General features: G+C 62.6%; 1 protein-coding gene across 5 annotated transcripts in view; it reads right to left on the reverse strand.

Annotated features, from left to right (window-relative positions):
• Positions 1 to 16,893, reverse strand: part of KCNJ12 (potassium inwardly rectifying channel subfamily J member 12) — a 36,770-nt gene continuing 19,877 nt past the window's right edge. For 2 of the 5 annotated variants that reach the window (XM_067717149.1, XM_067717147.1), the window contains exons 2-4: positions 12,368 to 12,455; positions 11,113 to 11,234; positions 1 to 4,919 (exon numbers count right to left, since the gene is read on the reverse strand). In XM_067717149.1, coding sequence (XP_067573250.1) covers positions 3,574 to 4,857 — 1,284 coding nt within the window. In that variant the 5' untranslated portion in view covers positions 4,858 to 4,919; positions 11,113 to 11,234; positions 12,368 to 12,455 and the 3' untranslated portion in view covers positions 1 to 3,573. Of the gene's footprint in view, positions 4,920 to 11,112; positions 11,235 to 11,887; positions 11,911 to 12,367; positions 12,456 to 16,893 lie in introns of those variants that run through there. The other 3 variants (XM_067717146.1, XM_067717148.1, XM_067717150.1) reach the window with 2 other exon arrangements.

Raw genomic sequence — 16,893 nt, forward strand, 5'->3', positions numbered from 1 at the left:
TCCGAGAGATCAAAATGGTTTAATGCGGTCTAGTCTTGTGGCCTACGTCTTTAGATACTGCTGTGTATTGAAAATAACATGAAAATTCTCCAGTTTCACCATTTAAAATAGATTTGACATCGATTTGACCTGTGCAGGGGCCTCCTTCCCACCAGGCCCCCTGCCCCCACCAGGACCCTAGGGCGGCAGGGACTGGGTGGCACAGCGCCCGCAGGTACGGGGCGGGGGGGTGGGGTGGGGGGCAGGGGGCGCCGTGCTCTGAGACACTCGCCCATCTGGACGCACAACCTCCGGGACCCGGGCGGGTCCGCGAACGCACACACGCCACCCCCAGCAGGCAGACAGCAGCCCTGCTGACGGAGCCCGGCACACACACGCACGTGCGTTCGTGGACAAGTGCACACAGGCCTCCTACGTGCAACTGCGTGCAAACGCTCGCCTTTGGAGGCCATGTCCTCACACACACGTGTACCTTGTGCCCAGGTACACAGAAGCGTCATCCTGTCACACGTGCTCCACGCCTGCCCACGTGGACAGAATCGGGGCAGAGGGCTGGTGGGACCACGGCCGGTGTCCGTCCTGAGTACTGTGTGCCCAGCCCCACAGCCTGGTAAACATTTAAACCAACGCCTGCATACACAACGAGCACACAAACAGACCTATGGGTAGATATACACAGAATTGTGTGAGCCTGTGTGCAGTTACACACATGTACACATCGTGTATAGACACCATCAGCCCAGGTCACACATGTACAGAGATCGTCGTGGGCACACGTCTGCACAGCACTCCCACGTACACTCGTGCACTTACAGGAAAAGCCACAATTGGACACGTTTCAGTGGCACACGGATGAGATGATCCCACACAGGAATTCACGCCTCGGTGCTCACACACGTATCTTGTCCCCAGGCCCCTCCCCACGTAAGCAGCTCAGTGTCTCAGGGCAGAGGGCGCCTCAGCCAGCTCCAGCCTCTGCACCACTGGGTCCAGGCTGTCGAGAAACTTCCTGCAAATACCACTGCCGGGACTGGGTGGTACAGCACCAGTAGGTACGGGGTGGGGGGGGCAGGGGGCGCCGGCGGGGTCAGAAGCAGGTTTGTACACCCACCCGCTCAGCACACAGGCCACACGTAACATACACACGTGCTCAGCGCACACACAACACACGGCACACCGCACACTCGCTGGGTTCACATGTTCCACGCCCCACACACAGGCACACGCGCCCCAGGGGCCACGTGATCCTGCCTCTGCACACACAGCTCCTCCCATCCGCCCTCCCGCTTCAAGGGCACTAAGGAGGGAGGCTATTTTGGTCTTTAGCACAAGCAATAAATAAATAAATAAATAAATAAATAAATAAATACACACAGAGGAGGCAAAAAGAGGGCAGCGGAGTTTGAAAACGCAGCATCTGCCTTTGGTGAGAGATGAAAGGCAGCTCGGGAAGGCCCTCCTGCAGGGTCTGCGGCCTGAGCCGTCCGGCGTGGGCCTGGGAGGGGGACAGGCCTGAGAGGAAGCACCCCCGGCCACCCGAGACAGCTCGGGCCTTGGGGGACCCAGGGCCCCGGGGCTCTGCCCTGGTGGGATGAGTGGAGGGCTGGCCCAACGGGACCACGTGCCAGCCCCGAGCGACCAGGGCCACCTGCCACCCCCCCCGGCAACCACAGAGACTCCTCATCACCGCCCAGGACTAACGCTGAGGCAGCAGGGGCTCAGGCCAGGAAGGAGCAGAGGCCTGTCCAGCGGATCCTGAGAGGAACGAGGCCTCCACCTGCCTCGGGCTGACCCTTCTGACTCCTCCTGACCGGAAGTTAGGGTGGCGTCTGAGGCCAGGGCAGGGCTTTCTGGGTGGGAATACACAGCCGGTGCCCGGACCCTGCACGGCCCCTGACTTTAGGGCCAGGCCTCCCGCTGTTGCAGGCGTTGGAGGAGGGGAGAGGCAGAAGCCCCCAGTGCAGCCCCTGGCCTCTCCTTGCCCCTCGCCCATCTGCACTCGGCCTCTGTCTCCTAACTTGGGCTGGAGCCCTGGCATCTCCTGGTGGTGAGCTGTCCCGCGCCAGCCTGGACAGGCAGGCTGGGGCTCTCTAATGACTGACCGGCTTGGTCATTTGCGAGGAAAACACTCTCAGCAGCCCTGGGAAGGGCCCAGGCGCCGCCCTGACGGCTGTTCCCTTCGCCAGGAACGAGCTGCGTTGGGCAGCTCTTGGGCTGGCGGAGGCAAGAGCCAGCGACAAATCAGGGGGCCCGAGCCGCCACCTGACCGAGGTGCCCAGACGTGTGCGCTGACCAGCCCACGGCTCTCCTAGGACGTTCCTGTGCGTTCGGCACCAGGGCACAGCCTGGCTGAGCCCCACCCCAGGCTCACCTCTGCTGCCCACCTCGGGGGGATGGGGTGCCGGCCCGGCCTGGCCTCCGCAGACAGAGGGCCATGGTGGAGTCGGGGGCAGCAGGGAGGACGGGTGAGTCCCATAAAAACAGTGACAACTGGAGCCAGACCCCCCCCCCCCCAGGGTCTCTAAGGCACGACTCATGCTGGGCCCCGTGGGGACTGGGCTGAAACACTTCCTTGGAGTCGGGGAAGCTGACCCCCTTCCCATGGAGCCACCCCTACGTTCCCCAGCTGCCCCTCTCTGGGGAAGGGGATGGAGGCCACAGGGCAGAAAAGGAGGGAGAATCCGGCGGGCTGGGGTCCTGGAGGGGGGGTGGGGCTGGGGGGAGGGGGGGAGCAGACCTTCCACCGCAGGCAGGTCCCATCCCGGCCCTGAGATGCACCTCAAAGGAGGTACAGAGTCAAACTTAAAAAGCTCAGACTGGATTCTTCCCGGCCCTGACTCCCACCCCAGTGACACCGAAAAGCTCTTGTTATGATCATTAACAAGGTCTTGGTTTTGCCATTCCAAAGGAAATCCAGTTCACCCCGTGCGCGTAAAGCACAGAGGGGTGGGGAGGTGGGGTTGACCTCCATGCCTGCCCTCAGGCCGCGGCGTCGGGCACGTGCCCGGCCTTCATGGAAGAGAGGCCAGCCCAGCCTCGGGGACCTTCTGGAACCCCCCAGCTACTTGCATCCTGGCAGACTAATGGAATTCTAATTGTCCTTTCCCACCCCCCCTCAAATTACAAAACTTTTTTTCAATCACATGTTAATTTTTTTTTGTAAACAGTCTTAAACTAAGGTCGAGAGAGCCCAAACCCGGTGTTTCTCCCCAAGTTAAAAACCAGCGAGGTGCACTGCAGCCCGCCGGCCTTCGCCCACAGAGGCCGGGCAGCTGGTGAGCCGCTTCTGGACAGGCTGTGGCTCCCCCCTGAGGCAGAAGCCCCCAGCTCCTGTGGCCCGGCCCCCCCGGGGGGCCGCCTCCCCGCCCCCAGGCCTGCTCTGGCCTCAGAGGCCACTCAGGCCACCCACTCTTCCACCAACATTCCCAGGCCGCTGTGAAGAAACGTAAAACATCTAAAACGCTACTGAGTCTGCAACCAGGGCCCAGGCCCATTCCGCTCTGGCCCGGGGCCCTCGCGGGAGTCGGGGCCTTTCCCCGGCGGGGCGGATGCTGCACCTTGGCCGCTGGCGGCTCAGATCTCGGACTCCCGTCTGTAGGGCCGCTGATCGAGGGCGGTGCCGGCCTGGGGTCTGTCAAAGTCGCGCCTGGCCTGGGGGCCGTGGCCGTCCTGCTCTCTGTCTGCCTCGTCCTCGTCGTCGCGGCTCAGGAAGGCCAGCTCGTTCTCGTAGCAGAAGGAGTTGGCGCTGGGCAGCAGGAACTTGTTCTCCACCAGGTCCTTGGCGCTGCAGCGGGGCGTGGACGGCACCTCGTACGTCTTGTGGAAGTGCGAGTAGTCGATCTTGTACTGGTTCTTCTCCTCGAAGAGGACCGGCTCGAAGCGGTGGCCCCACAGGATCTCGTTGGCCAGGTAGGAGCTGCGGGCCTGTGTGGTCATGGCCGTAGCCTCCACCATGCCCTCCAGGATGACCACGATCTCAAAGTCGTCCGTCTCCAGGTCCTGCCGGCTGATGCCAAACAGCGGGCTGGCCTCGTCGATCTCGTGCAGGATGGTGATGGGCGACACCAGGAAGATGCGGTCCAGGCCCTTGTCGAAGCCAACGTCGATGTCGATCTGGTCCAGCGGGATGTACTCGCCCTCCTCCGTGACCCGGGGCTTGATGAGCTGGGCCCGCACGTGGGCCTCCACGATGTGGCTCTTGCGCAGGTTGCCCACGCGCCACATGAGGCACAGCTTGCCGTCGCGCAGCGCCACCACCGCGTTGTGGCTGAACAGCAGCGTCTGCGCGCGCTTCTTGGGCCGCGCCATCTTGGCCATAATGGCGCCGATCATGAAGGAGTCGATGATGCAGCCCACGATGGACTGCGCCACCACCATGAACACGGCCACCGGGCACTCCTCGGTCACGCAGCGCAGCCCGTAGCCAATGGTGGTCTGCGTCTCAATGGAGAAGAGGAAGGCCGCCATGAAGCCGTGCACCTGCAGCACGCAGGGCGTGCGGCCGCGGCCCTCGGCCGGCTCCAGGTCCCCGTGGGCCACGGCGATGACCCAGAAGATGACACCGAACAGCAGCCAGGAGGCGAGGAAGGCCAGCGAGAAGATGAGCAGCATGTAGCGCCAGCGGATGTCCACGCAAGTGGTGAACATGTCGGCCAGGTAGCGCTGTGACTTCTCGTCCATGTTGGCGAACTCGATGTTGCACTGGCCGTTCTTCTTGACGAAGCGGTTCCGGCACCTGCGCCGAGTGTGCACCTTGCCGTTGCCGAAGCCATTGGCGCCCGACATGGTGACCAGGTGCAGCCCGTCCTCCTCGGACGACACGATGCTGTAGGGGTTGGCACGGCCAGATGCGGTCATCCCGGGGGCGGGGGCGGTGGGACCCCAGCTTGCCCCCGGGCCGGCTCCAGGCGGGGCAGCTCCTGCAACAGAGGGGACAGCAGGCTGGCAGTGAGGCCGGCAGAGCAGCCACCCGGCCTGCGCCTCCACCCCGACCCGGCCTCACCCCAGCCAGCTCCTCGGCCACCTCCCCTCTCCCGGCTGCTCCAGACGGGAAGCCTGGCTTCTTCCTCAGTTTCCCTTTCCCCCACCAAGGGCTCTGCCTGCAAAGATATTCAGGGTCCAGCCCCTCCTCCCACCTCCCGGCCTGAGTCCCTGGCATCACCCGCCGAGAGCAGCATGACGGCCACCTCGCCAGCCTCCCCACTCCCACGCCGGTGCCAGTGCCCACGGCAGCCGCCAGGAGTCAGTGCGCCCTCTGCTGGGACCCCTCAGACCTCACCTCCAGTCTCGCCCTTGCTCGCCCCCAGGCCCACCCGGACACCGTCCTCCCAGGCCCTGGCTTCTAGGCCACAAGGGTGTCTCAGGGCCCCCCTGCACCTGGGCAAACTGTGCACCCCACCCAGGACCCCACGGTAATCCCGCTGCACCGGCCTCTGACCTCGTAACGATAGTAATAACGACAGCAATGGCTCGCTGGGGCTGCACCCACCGTCCCACCACGAGACCGCGAGTCCCTGAGCGCGGGTGGTTTGCTGTTTGCTCACTGCTGTCTCACCCCCAGGGCCTAGACCTGGGCATGACAGACGCCTCAAGCCGGGCCCCACCCGTCCTCCTGAGGCTCACGCTGTCCCCGCAGGCGCCCACTCTCGCTGCCCACATGCTGTGCTCGTGGCCACCCCATCACCAGGGGGCTCGCTGACCCCGGACCTCAGCCCGGGGGCCTCCACCACCCCGCCTTCCTCAGCGCTGAACAAGAGCAGGTGGGGAGCCTCAGACCCCTCGGTGGAGCACCGGGCCGGCGCACGTCCTCACACACGGGGCACACTCCACAGCGCCGCTCCCCGTTCTCACGGCTGGGGGCAGGCACCCCAGCCCCAGACGCGCAGGCCGGTGGCCACCCCTCCCCCGGTGCCCCGCCGGCTCTGGGCTGGCCTGTGAGTGCCAGGCTGAGGCATCCGCAGACCGGAGACCCCGACACCACTTGGCCCCGCGGGCACTGAGGCCGGCCGGCCGGCCGCGCCGGGTGCCCCGCGGGAATGGCGTGGCAGGGCGCTGAAGAGGTGGGCCTGCGCCCCCTACGGATGGACCCCACGCCCCCCGACCCCCACCAGTCGCCCGACGAGGTCAGAGCTAGCTGAGCCTTGGGGTGCTCATGTGTGATGAGACACTGAGGCCCCAGAGAAGGTCCAGGGCGGCCAGGCCAGGAGAGAGGAGGCGGCAGCACTGCGACCCAGCCCTGGTCTGTGGGACGGGGTGACCTCTGACCTCTGCTCCAAACCCACACGGCCAGCCAGGCTGCAGACCCCGCCCAGGGCCTGCCCGGTTGCTGGAGCCACTGGATCCCCAGGTCTGGCAGGTGCAGGGCGCTCCCTGCTGCCCGGACCAGCTCATCCATCCACAGGGACAGCAGGCCAGACCTGTCAGCAAACGCTCGTGTGTCACCCGCTCGGAAGCCCGAGGAGGTAGCTACCGTGGCTACTTCTACGCTCTGGATGGCGGCTCAGAGAGGTCAAGTGACTTCCTCAAAGCCACACAACCACTAGGCAGGAGAGCTGGGCGCAGAACCACTTCTGTCTAACACAAGGCCTCCCACCGTGGGGACCCCAGGCTCTGCGGCGGCCTCTGCTCAGGCTGCCATCCTTCCCCCACGGCTGCTGCAGCTGACAGCCTCACCCTGGGTCTGAGGAGCTGAGGCCTCAGGCCATAGTGGTGGACACGGCTCCCGCCTGGTCCAGGAGCCGGTGGTGGTGGGAACCCCGTGGACTGTGCCAGGAAGACAGCTCAGCCCTAGACTCCTGGGCCTTCCAGGGGGAGGTGGCCAGGTCTGGGGCACGCCGATGCCAGCAGCAGGCCACCGGATCACCAGGGGCAGGTCTGTGTGGCCAGGAGGCCTTGAGGGACGTCCAGCAGGTCATGGCTGCCCCAGGTGGGGCTCTGAGCAGCTCGAGGCCTGCGGGGGACAGAATCGCAAGACTCGAAGGCCAGAGGAGCCCAGCCTGGCACACTGCTCCCGGCAGCTGGGCAGCCTCCCACCTGGCCAGCTCGCAGTGACCACTGGCATCTCTGCCTGGGCTGGGCGCCTGGGCCGCACCCAGACTGTGCTGCACAGTCCTGGGAACCCCTCTTCTACTGGTCTTCCTCCTAAAGCCACAGCGAAAATCAACAGGTCACATTCGCGGCCACTCCCTCACTTCTCAGAGCTGGAAACTGGTACTCGCAGCAAAGTCACCTGTGCAAAGTCCCCCGAAGCCAAGGAGCAGAGACACAGCGGGCGGCTCTGTGTGCACGCGTGTGTGCATACGTGTGCGTGCATGAGATGCCAAGGGTGGGGGAGTACCTCGCGGGCGCTTGGTGAACACACTACCAGAGAGAAAGGCCGAGAAGAGGATCCACAGTAGCAGCTCTGGCACCACAAAGTTGCCAAACGTCCAGCGACCCTCTGCACACCCAAGGCAAGAAGGTTACGGGGCTCTGTGGTCTTTAAGGACTCGGTTTAAGAAATGTGGGGGACTTCCCTGGTGGCGCAGCGGTTAGGGCTCTGCGCTTCCACTGCAGGGGGCCCGGGTGTGATCCCTGGTCGGGGAACTAAGATCCCGCAAGCCGTGTAGCATGACCAAAAAAAAAAAGAAAGAAAGAAAAAGAAATGAGGGACAAGATTCTCAACCAGCCATGTGCAGCCCGCTGTGGCTCCTGTCCAAGGGGTGCACACGGATCAGACAGAAAGGAAATTAGATTTGCTTTGCTGGAAGAGGCTGTAGCAAGCAAGGAGGCCGGCTCCCCATTTTATAGATGAGAAGAGACTTGTCCCAGGTCACAAAACACCTTGTGGGCCAGGATGAGATAGATGGTAAAGACAATAATTAAGACTACATTGGTCGGACGCCCAGGTTGGCCAGTGGGGTTCCCAGGCGTCGCTGGGAGGGAAAGGGAAGAGAGGCACTACGGTCCCCTACCTGAGCCAGCCTAGGCGACTTCAGCACTGGAGACTGGGAGTGAGGCAGGCCCAGCAGGCTGGACCCAGAGACCCCGAGGGGAGGGGGAGCTGTCCCGAGCCCGGCGTCTCCAGGGCCCAGCACCCGGCAGGCTTGGCGCACCAGCAGGGCCTGGGCTGGGAGCTTTTAGGGAGGCAGCTAACACATGACCCGAGGGCCAAGAGTCATCGCAAAGTGCCCCCGGATGGAGCGGGCCACCCCATGCCAGGTCCCCCGAGGCTCTGGGCCTCAGGTTTCAGCAACGTCCGGAGGAGACCAGGCCAAGGCCAAGAAAGCACAGACTAGTCGGATCAATGGAGGGGCACCGGGGAGAAGCTCAGTGACCCCCTCCCCCGGGAGGCCTCCCAGGCGGCAGGACCCCTTCCCAGGGACGGGCAGAGCCACCAAGTGCTTACTACCTGCCGGGCGCTAAGAGCTCCAGTAGCTCACGTAATCCCTTAGTGTGACTTTCTGCATGAGGAAACTGAAGCTCAGAAAGCCTGAGTCACTTACCCAGGGTCACACAGCCTTTCAGGAGTGAGCTCCTGGTCTGGGGGGGTAGGAGAGAACTCAACCCCCCCCCATTCCCCTAGGCCAGACTGTGGACATGACACTGTGTTCCAAGCCTCGGTCCTCAGGGTCCCTGCAATGCCACACGGTGATGAGACACAAATAACCCCAATCTGAGCCCGTGAAAGCAGAGGTAAGACCCTCACCAGCACTCCTGACCTGTGGCCATTCAGGCCCTGCTTGGAACATCCAGGGACAGGGCACTCACTACCTCATGGTCAAGTCCTTCCAAGTCCATGGTCTCTCCTTAAAAATCACTTGCTTCAGGGAAAGCCAGCGTGCAGCCACATACACCTCCCCCCAGCCCGTGCCCGAGGCAGAAATACTAAGCCGTCACAGAGCGCTTTCGCACTGCGCCCTGTGGTGGCCACAGGATCCTTATCCAGTTACTGCCCATCACACTCAGCCCGAGAGCTTGCAAAACCCAGTCCTTCATCTGCAGGCGGGAAGACGGAGGCTCCAAGAAGGGCGCCCTTGCTCAGCCACGCAGGAAGTGAGAGGCGTGGGCCAGGCCTGGAGGGTGCACTGCAGTGAGACGGGGCAGCTCAGGGGCGGCAGGCTCCAAGGACTGGGGCGCCGAGTGGGGGCGGGGGGCAGGCCTGGGGGGAGGGGAGAACAGGCTGGCACCTCAGGGTCCAGTGAAGAGGTTGAGGCTGGCTGAGGAGAGCCAAGAGCTGGCCTGGACAGGAGGTGGCGGGTTAGGGGGCCGACACTTCTGTTTTCACACTCTGGGGAGACACGGCCATCTCCTGTGCCCACCCACCTTTCCCAGGCACATTCCCTCCCCTCCCCAAAACATTCAGCCGGCCTCGGTCACCCATGGCCTGCAAACGTTTGGGGTCAACACCGTGCAGGCCTCCTGGGCCAGGCCCCTGCAAGGCCCCTGTGAGGCCGGAGGAGAGACGTGTCGCCTTGTGCTGGGCATGGGAATGGCCGGTGCTTGGCTGTCCCCGGGCCCTCACCACTTCGAGGCCCACCTGCCCAGCTTCCAACCACCAACACCAGTCTTTCCACCCAAAAGACCAACATCAGTCTTTCCACTCTGCCCGTGCACCGGCATGCCAGGGAGTTAATGCCCCAGGAGCAGCTGCCTGCCACGACGGGCATACTCGGGGCACCTGCTCTACTCGGCCTCCCAAGGCCCCTCAGCCCCTGGGCCCCCCTCCCAGGCCACGTGGCCAACATGCTCCCCCTCTCCTCCAAAGCTTCCTCCCCTCTTCCCTCCACTCGTCCCCACTGTGGGGTCACTGGGCAGTCCAACCACTCCCCCAGTTAGCCCAGCCACAAGCCTGGCCTCCTCCCTCTCCTTTAGCCCCCAGATCCACTCCCTTCCCAGGTCCTGTGTATTTTAGCTCCTGAATGACAGAAGCTTGTCCACAGACACCTCCCTGTCCAGGCCGTTCCTACCTACACAGCCACAGGTCCCTGAGGGTTTTCCTGTGGCGAGCCTTGCCCGCTGTGGCCCAACCCCCCAATCACAGCCAACGGGAATGCTGGAAATCCCCCTATGGGTCGGGAGTCAGCAGAAGCCCACCGCTTTCACGAAGCCCTTTCACGTTCTCTGGCCCTGGGCTTCGCCTGTTAGGACCAGAAGCTACTTTCCGCCTTGTGTGAGAGTTGGCCTTGCCTGGGCCCCACCTCGGGCCAACCTCAGAGGCCCAGAGAGGCTGGTGCAGGCCTGGCACGGCGGGGGCACCCAGGAAATGCTCAGTGTTCAGACAAAGACGAGGGAATGAGCTGCTGAACAGAGGGATGGCTGAGGAGACAGTTACACGTACAGGTGGGGGGTCAAGCGTGCGGATGGATGAACAGGGCCGACGGACGGGGATGGACGGATGCGGGGGACCAGAGGCATGGTTCGTTTAGGTGCGTGAAAACTGCTTAGATGAGTTGGGCGAACGGATTAGTGAATGGATGAATAGATGGATGGACAAGTGGATGGATGGATGGGTGGATGGATGGGTGGGTGGATAGACGGACGGACAGACGGGTGAGTGAATGGACGGATGAGTGGATGGATGGGTGGATGGACGGACGGACGGGTGGGTGGATGGATGGATGGGTGGGTGGGTGGGTGGATGGATGGATGGATGGGTGGGTGGATGGATGGACGGACGGACGGGTGAGTTAATGGATGGATGAATAGATGGATGGACAAGTGGATGGATGGATGGATGGGTGGGTGGGTGGGTGGATGGATGGATGGGTGGGTGGATGGATGGACGGACGGACAGACGGGTGAGTGAATGGACGGACGAGTGGATGGATGGATGGATGGATGGACAGATTGGGTGGGTGGACGGACACATGAATAGATGGATGGGTAGGTGGGTGGCTGCATGGCTGGGGGGATGAATGGATGGAAAGATGGCTGGCTGGGTTGGGTGCGTGGGTGGACAGTTAGATGGATGGGGGGATGTGTGGAACTAATGGATGGAAAATGGGTGAATGAGAGGTCGAACAGGCGGGTGGATGGGTGCGCGGGTAGGTGGACACAGAGATGAGTGGGTGGGTGGAGGCACAGATGAGCGTGACTGCGTGGACAGGTGCATATCCGTGACCTTAATCTTACCTCTGGAATCCTATCTTCTAAGTAACGGTGCTCACCAGGCAAGTGACTGTCTTCAAGGCTGCACTAGCAGAGGCCGCCATTTCCCAGGCACCAGCTGGAGAGGACTCAGCGGCTGGAAGACCCTGAAGTTAACAGAGCACAGTCACCACTCTCCTTGGGGGAGCTCCACAGTCATCAACCTCCACACAAACCCCCATTTCTGCTTGCTTTGTCCCCCGGACCCTCCCAGGACCCCAGGGGAGGTAGAAGGGGCCTCCAGCCCACCCCAGTGCCCCAAAGCTTCACAGCCCGTGAGCCTGTCCATAACAGCCCTTCAGAACCAGAGGAGGGCAGAGCAAGGTGTGCCCCCAGAGCTTCACAGCCCGCGAGCCTGTCCATAACAGCCCTTCAGAACCAGAGGAGGGCAGAACAAGGTGTGCCCCCAGAGAAAATGACCGCTGCTAGCTACTGAGTGCCCGCTGCATGCCAGACACTCGGTAGCTGCTTCACGGACGCCAACTCAGGCAAGCCTCATGACAGCCCCAAGAAGTTGGACCCGCTGCTGTTCCCGTTCCAGAGAACGGGCACTGTGGGAACTCTCCTCGGGCCACAGAGGACCTCGGGGCCCAGCCTGTGCGCCTGGCCACCTGCAGAGCCTTCCCCACGCCCCCCACGGGCCCCGCTGTGGGCGGACAGCCCCCGCCTTCCACGGCAGTGCGCTGTGAGGTCAGGGCAGAGAGCAGCGGGAAGGGGCTCGGGAGCCTCGGAGGCGAGCCAGCCCGAGATGCCCCGTCACCTCTGCCCTCCCGGCCACGGCATCCATGCGGGTCACCCTCTTGCAGCCGACGCCGGCGGGAGTCCACAGTGGCACTGGATTTTCCAGCTGGGATTAAGGGCACTGCTGTGAGTCGGCCCACATCACAAGTCTCCTGGGGCAGCGCCAGCAGTGGGTTTAGAAGCACACGGACCTGGGCTCCAGTCGCAGCTCCGCCCCTCACGAGCTGTGTGACCTTGGGTGCGTCACTTCCCGGCTCAGGGCTTCTGCTCGCTCTGGTAGCGGTGGCCTGGCTGGTCCCTCTTCACTCCAGGCTCCCACCGCAAGATGCCCAGTCCTCAGGCCCTGCTTCCCCACCCTCGTTGCTCCTAGAGCAGCAGCCAGCGGCCCTGCCGTTGGCCGCTCTCAGCCGTTTCCTTCTAAAGCCAATGGAGGCTCCATCCCAGACCCCATCGCGCAGCTGGACTCCCCACGGCGAGGACCCGTTCCCGGGTCACTGACCTTGTCCTTGCCCTGGAGTGGACACCCGCTGTGCCCGGCCCTGTGTGCTGGGTCTCGGCTTCAGTCATTCCAACCTGCGCAGCCCACCCTGAGGGACAGACGGGGAAACTGAGGCTGGGGGAGGTGAGGTCCCTCGTGCCGGGTCTCCGAGAGCAGAGGAGGTGTCACAGGGCCGTGGGGAGGGAAGGGGGCGGTAAGCAGGGGAGCACCTGCCCTCCCCGCTTCCCGTGGTCACTCAGCCCGCCTGCCCCAAGCCCCTCAGCCTCTGACTCCCTGCTTCCTGGAAGGGGCGTTCTTCTAGGAGGGAAGCAACACCAGCTCCGCTCTACACAGCAGGAGACGGAGGCTCAGATCAGAGAAGGGCCTCGCCCAAGGTCACAAAGCCACAGAGTGAATGGCAGCTTGGGGACAAGAGCCCAGGATCTGACACCCCATCCAGCGCTCCCCCTGCCCCTGCAGTGGCCATGGCCCACGAGACGTGACCCCCAACCCTCTGAAGTTCACCAAACACTTTCCTGGGTGGCGGTCACAGTCCTGGACAGGGGGGGCCGGAGCAGGGGCAACGCCTGCAGGTGACAGGGGTGACTGGATGTAACAGTGAGACTGTCCCTCAGCCTCCCAGCAAGGGCCGTCCTGTCAGCCTGGGGCGAGGCGCTTCCCTTTCCTGCCCGGCCTCCCCAAGGATGTGCCTGTGAAATTCAACCTGGGGGGAGGTGTGCGCTAAGCATGGGCCTGGCACCAGGTGGCTCGGTCGCCACCATCACAGCCTCCCCCGGAGCGGCGGGGCCCAGGCTCCAGTGAGCTCCCAGCCCTGCATTCGAGGCCTGATCGCTCCCCAGCTCCCAGTGGGAACTTCCCTGGGCCTCAGGCTTCTCATCTGCAAAATGGGTAGATCCCACCTGCCTGGGGAGGCTGTGAAGAAGGCAGACCGAGGCCCTGCCGCAGCGTCCGGTGAGCAGCAGACACGCGGTAAGCACCGGTCCTCCCAGCGTTGTCTGAGGGGTCTTCCTGCTCTGACAACCATCGGGGCGCCCGACACGATGGGAAGCTGGGGCACCCCGGACCCTCCCGTGCGGCCTGGTGTGATGCTCTCAGGACGCACCCAACAGGCTGAGCTCTGCGGGTGCAGGGGCCTGGCCGCCCCGCTCCTCTGTGCCAGGGGTGTCATCGCTGGCAGGGGCGCCCAGTAAACGCTGGCCACAGCAACCACAGTGACCACGGCCCCTCAGATTCCACGGCCTGGAGACAGGCTGCACGCACCGACACAAGGTTAGGCTGCGCCAAGCGGCCGGGAGGGACAGGTGTCCACTCTCCGAGCCCCGAGGTGAAGCCAGGGCAGGAAGTTCTGGCCCCCACGGCGGATGACAGGTCACGCCAGGCACCAGGGAATGTTTCCGAGGGTATTTTTATCTTGAGAACATCCTTCCCTGGGGGGTAGGGGCAGGAGAGAGACAGGGTGTCCTTGGCCCCAGGCCCTTGGAAGCAGCAGAGGACAGAGACCCCTGGTGCCCTCTGCCAGAGTGGCCATTACATCACTGCCCCATCCCTGGGCTTCCTTGGGTCCCAGGAGCAAGTGGGACCTGGAGGGTCTTGGGGTTTTCTTGGGGCTCCCAGCTCTGCTCAAACTCACTGTGCGACCTAGGGTAGGCCCCTATCCCTCTCTGGGCCTCCCTCTGGCAGGCAAACTTTCCTGAGGGCACCACGGACTTGGCGATGGACCAGGAGTGCCCGCCTGCCAGGGGCGTCCCCACCGGGCAGGAAGACAGCGAGTAAAGCAGCACACACAACGGGCAGGATCGGGGCCGTGGTCAGAGCCCTCGGAGCCCAGGGGAGGCGTCTGACCCAGTCGCGGGCAGGGCCTCCCCGGAGACAGCCCGGCTGAGACCGACCACAGCACAGCGCAGGGCACTCGGGGTCCCCCAGGTCAGGGTGCACATCGGCTCTGCCCTTCACACACTGGGCCTCGGGCAAGTCCCGCCCACCTCGGAGCCTCCCTGTTCCCATCTGCAAACGAGGGGGCTGGCCCTTCCGGTCCCAACATTCAGGACCCTACGGATTTGGGGCTGAGGCGGGTATAGAGAGACAGGCAGGGGCACCCCTGTCACCCTAATAACAGTGAGGGCGGAGGTGTGCTGAGTGCCTGTGTGCACAGGCGTTGCACTGATGCCTGCGGAAATGGAGGCCCGGAGAGGCCCTGTGAGTCATTTCAATGAGCTCGGACTTGACCCCAAGGGCACTGGGGTGCCAGAGAAAGTATACATTCTGAGGCAATACGGCTTGCGTTCCAATCTTGTCTCTGTCCCTTCCTGGGTGACCCTGGGCAAGTCATATAACTTCTCTGAGCCCAGTTTTCTCACCTGTGAGATGGGATTAACAATGTTATCTGTCGATGGGTTCACGATGGGGTTTCATCAAGTTAGTACAAGGAGCTGGACATTTCCTGGTCCCCCACGCCCTGCCCTCATCACATCTCTGAGCCCCTGACTCACTCTGAAGAGGGGCCACAGGTCCCTGGAGGGCCTGGACTAGACCTTACCTCCAAGCAGGAAGGAGAGACCAGATGGACAGGATGGGAGGGACCCAGTGCACAAAGGCACCATGGTGTCTATTTTTCTTACGGCTGTAATTTTTCAAGCTTCAATTTAATTCGAGCCTCAGACATTTTCTAAGTGCGCAGAGGAGAGCATGGACCTGAGATAGTGACAAGAAACAGCCTGGGACAAGAAAGACCATGAAAGAAAAGGCTGGAAAATTTGCCAACATAAAAATATTTATGACATTGCTTACCAAAACCCACTATAAGCTAAATAAAAGGGAAATGATAACATGTCTGTTATGAAAAGGATTGATGTACTTAATATATAAAGGGTTCTTATAAATCAACAAGAGAAAAGCACACAGTAGGAATGATCGTGCGATCCTGCGATCCTCAGTGGGTGACGTCTCAGGAATGTCCACACCTCAAGCCTCAGCCTGAGCTGGCCCCTCACCATGGAAAGCCCCTCTCTGCCTTTCATCTTTCAAGCTCAAAGGATGCCTCCTCCAGGAAGCCTTCCGAGGTTTCCCTGGAACTGCCGCTACTCCTTGCCAGGTCCCCACAACATCTTTCTTGGACCCCTGGAACCAAATGCCTAGCTTCTGTGAGTGCCTGGCGTTGCACCCGAGAATGTTCCGGGTGAGATGGCCCAAGCGTCTCTGACCAAGGAGGAAGTAAGTCACGGAAAAGAGCACGTGTGTCCACAGTCACCAGGCTATAAGCCACGGCTCCAAGCCCAGCACCCAGGGGTCTGGCCTCTGTCCCTCTGCATCCAGCCGCCTCCTTCCTAAGGAGCCCTCTCAGCCAGGGGCTGCCTAGCTTCACAGCAGGCTGGGGCCAGCACGAGGCCTGACAGGCAAAGGCCAGGCAGAACACGGCCTGACCCCCGGCTGCTTGCTGGGGGAGCACAGGGACAGTTGTTTTCTCAGCTTCCCTCCTCTTCCCCTCCTCACTGTGTAAATCTGGCTTTATTTGGGGAACAGAAGATTCACTGGGAGGGCCTGACAGACCTCTGAGGGCTGGGGTTCACCCTGGCACGGGCTGGAGGCCGTGCTCTGAGATCAGGAGTCTGGGAAGACAGGGTGGGCTTCCGGACGACCCACCACTCCACCCAGGGTCCCCTTGCCAGCTCGGCTCCGGCAGCACTGCCAAGGCCTGGGGCCTCCACCCGCACTCGGCGTTCACTCACTCAGCGGACACCTACTGGGCCTCCACTATGTGCAGACACGGCGCTCAGGGCCGAGATCCAAGTGGGACAAGGCGGACAAAAAACATGCCGGGGAGAAAGGAACCCGCGTCATTCCAGAGGCAGGGTGGGCATAGGAAGACCTCTCCGAGGAGGTGACATTTGACTCGAGGCCTCTGGAGGAGAGAACGTGGGAACAGTGTTCCCAGAAGTGGGAACAGCACGGACAAAGGCCCTGAGGCTGGAATGTTGCTCCATGTGTTCAAGGGACTCAAGGGAGGGCAGTGGGGCTGCAGCCGAGTGTGCCAGAAGGGAGAGAAGGTGACGGGGGAGGGAGCGCTCAGAGGGAGAGCCGTCCTGCCTGGGACACACGGCCTGACGCCTGACGGCCAATGGGGGCACGCGAGCCTCCTCTTTCCCATCTGCCAGAGGCAATAACAATCCACATTGCAGAAATGGCTTTCAGAGGAAACGCTTCCACCTCCTGCCTTGCACGAGACCGGGACCGGGGCTCAGTGTGGGAAAGCGCCAAGCCGGAGGGCGCCTGACCTTCTGACCCACTGCAGCCTCCCACGCTTGTGGCCTCAATGCCACACACGCTTTTCCAACCCCACAACTTGAACTGTACACGTGAACACCGTGACACGTGCTACCTCAGCTCACACAGTCGCAACAGACTGGGGCTCAGAGAGGGTGAGCGCCATGCCCAGGGCCACACAGCTGGCCCACCCAGAGCTGGGTGGGATTCATCTGAACCCAGATTCAGGGCCATGGGAACAGAGGCCCAGGAACTGACCACACATA

Source organism: Pseudorca crassidens, chromosome 19, assembly GCF_039906515.1.
Source record: "Pseudorca crassidens isolate mPseCra1 chromosome 19, mPseCra1.hap1, whole genome shotgun sequence".
NCBI lineage: Eukaryota > Metazoa > Chordata > Mammalia > Artiodactyla > Delphinidae > Pseudorca > Pseudorca crassidens.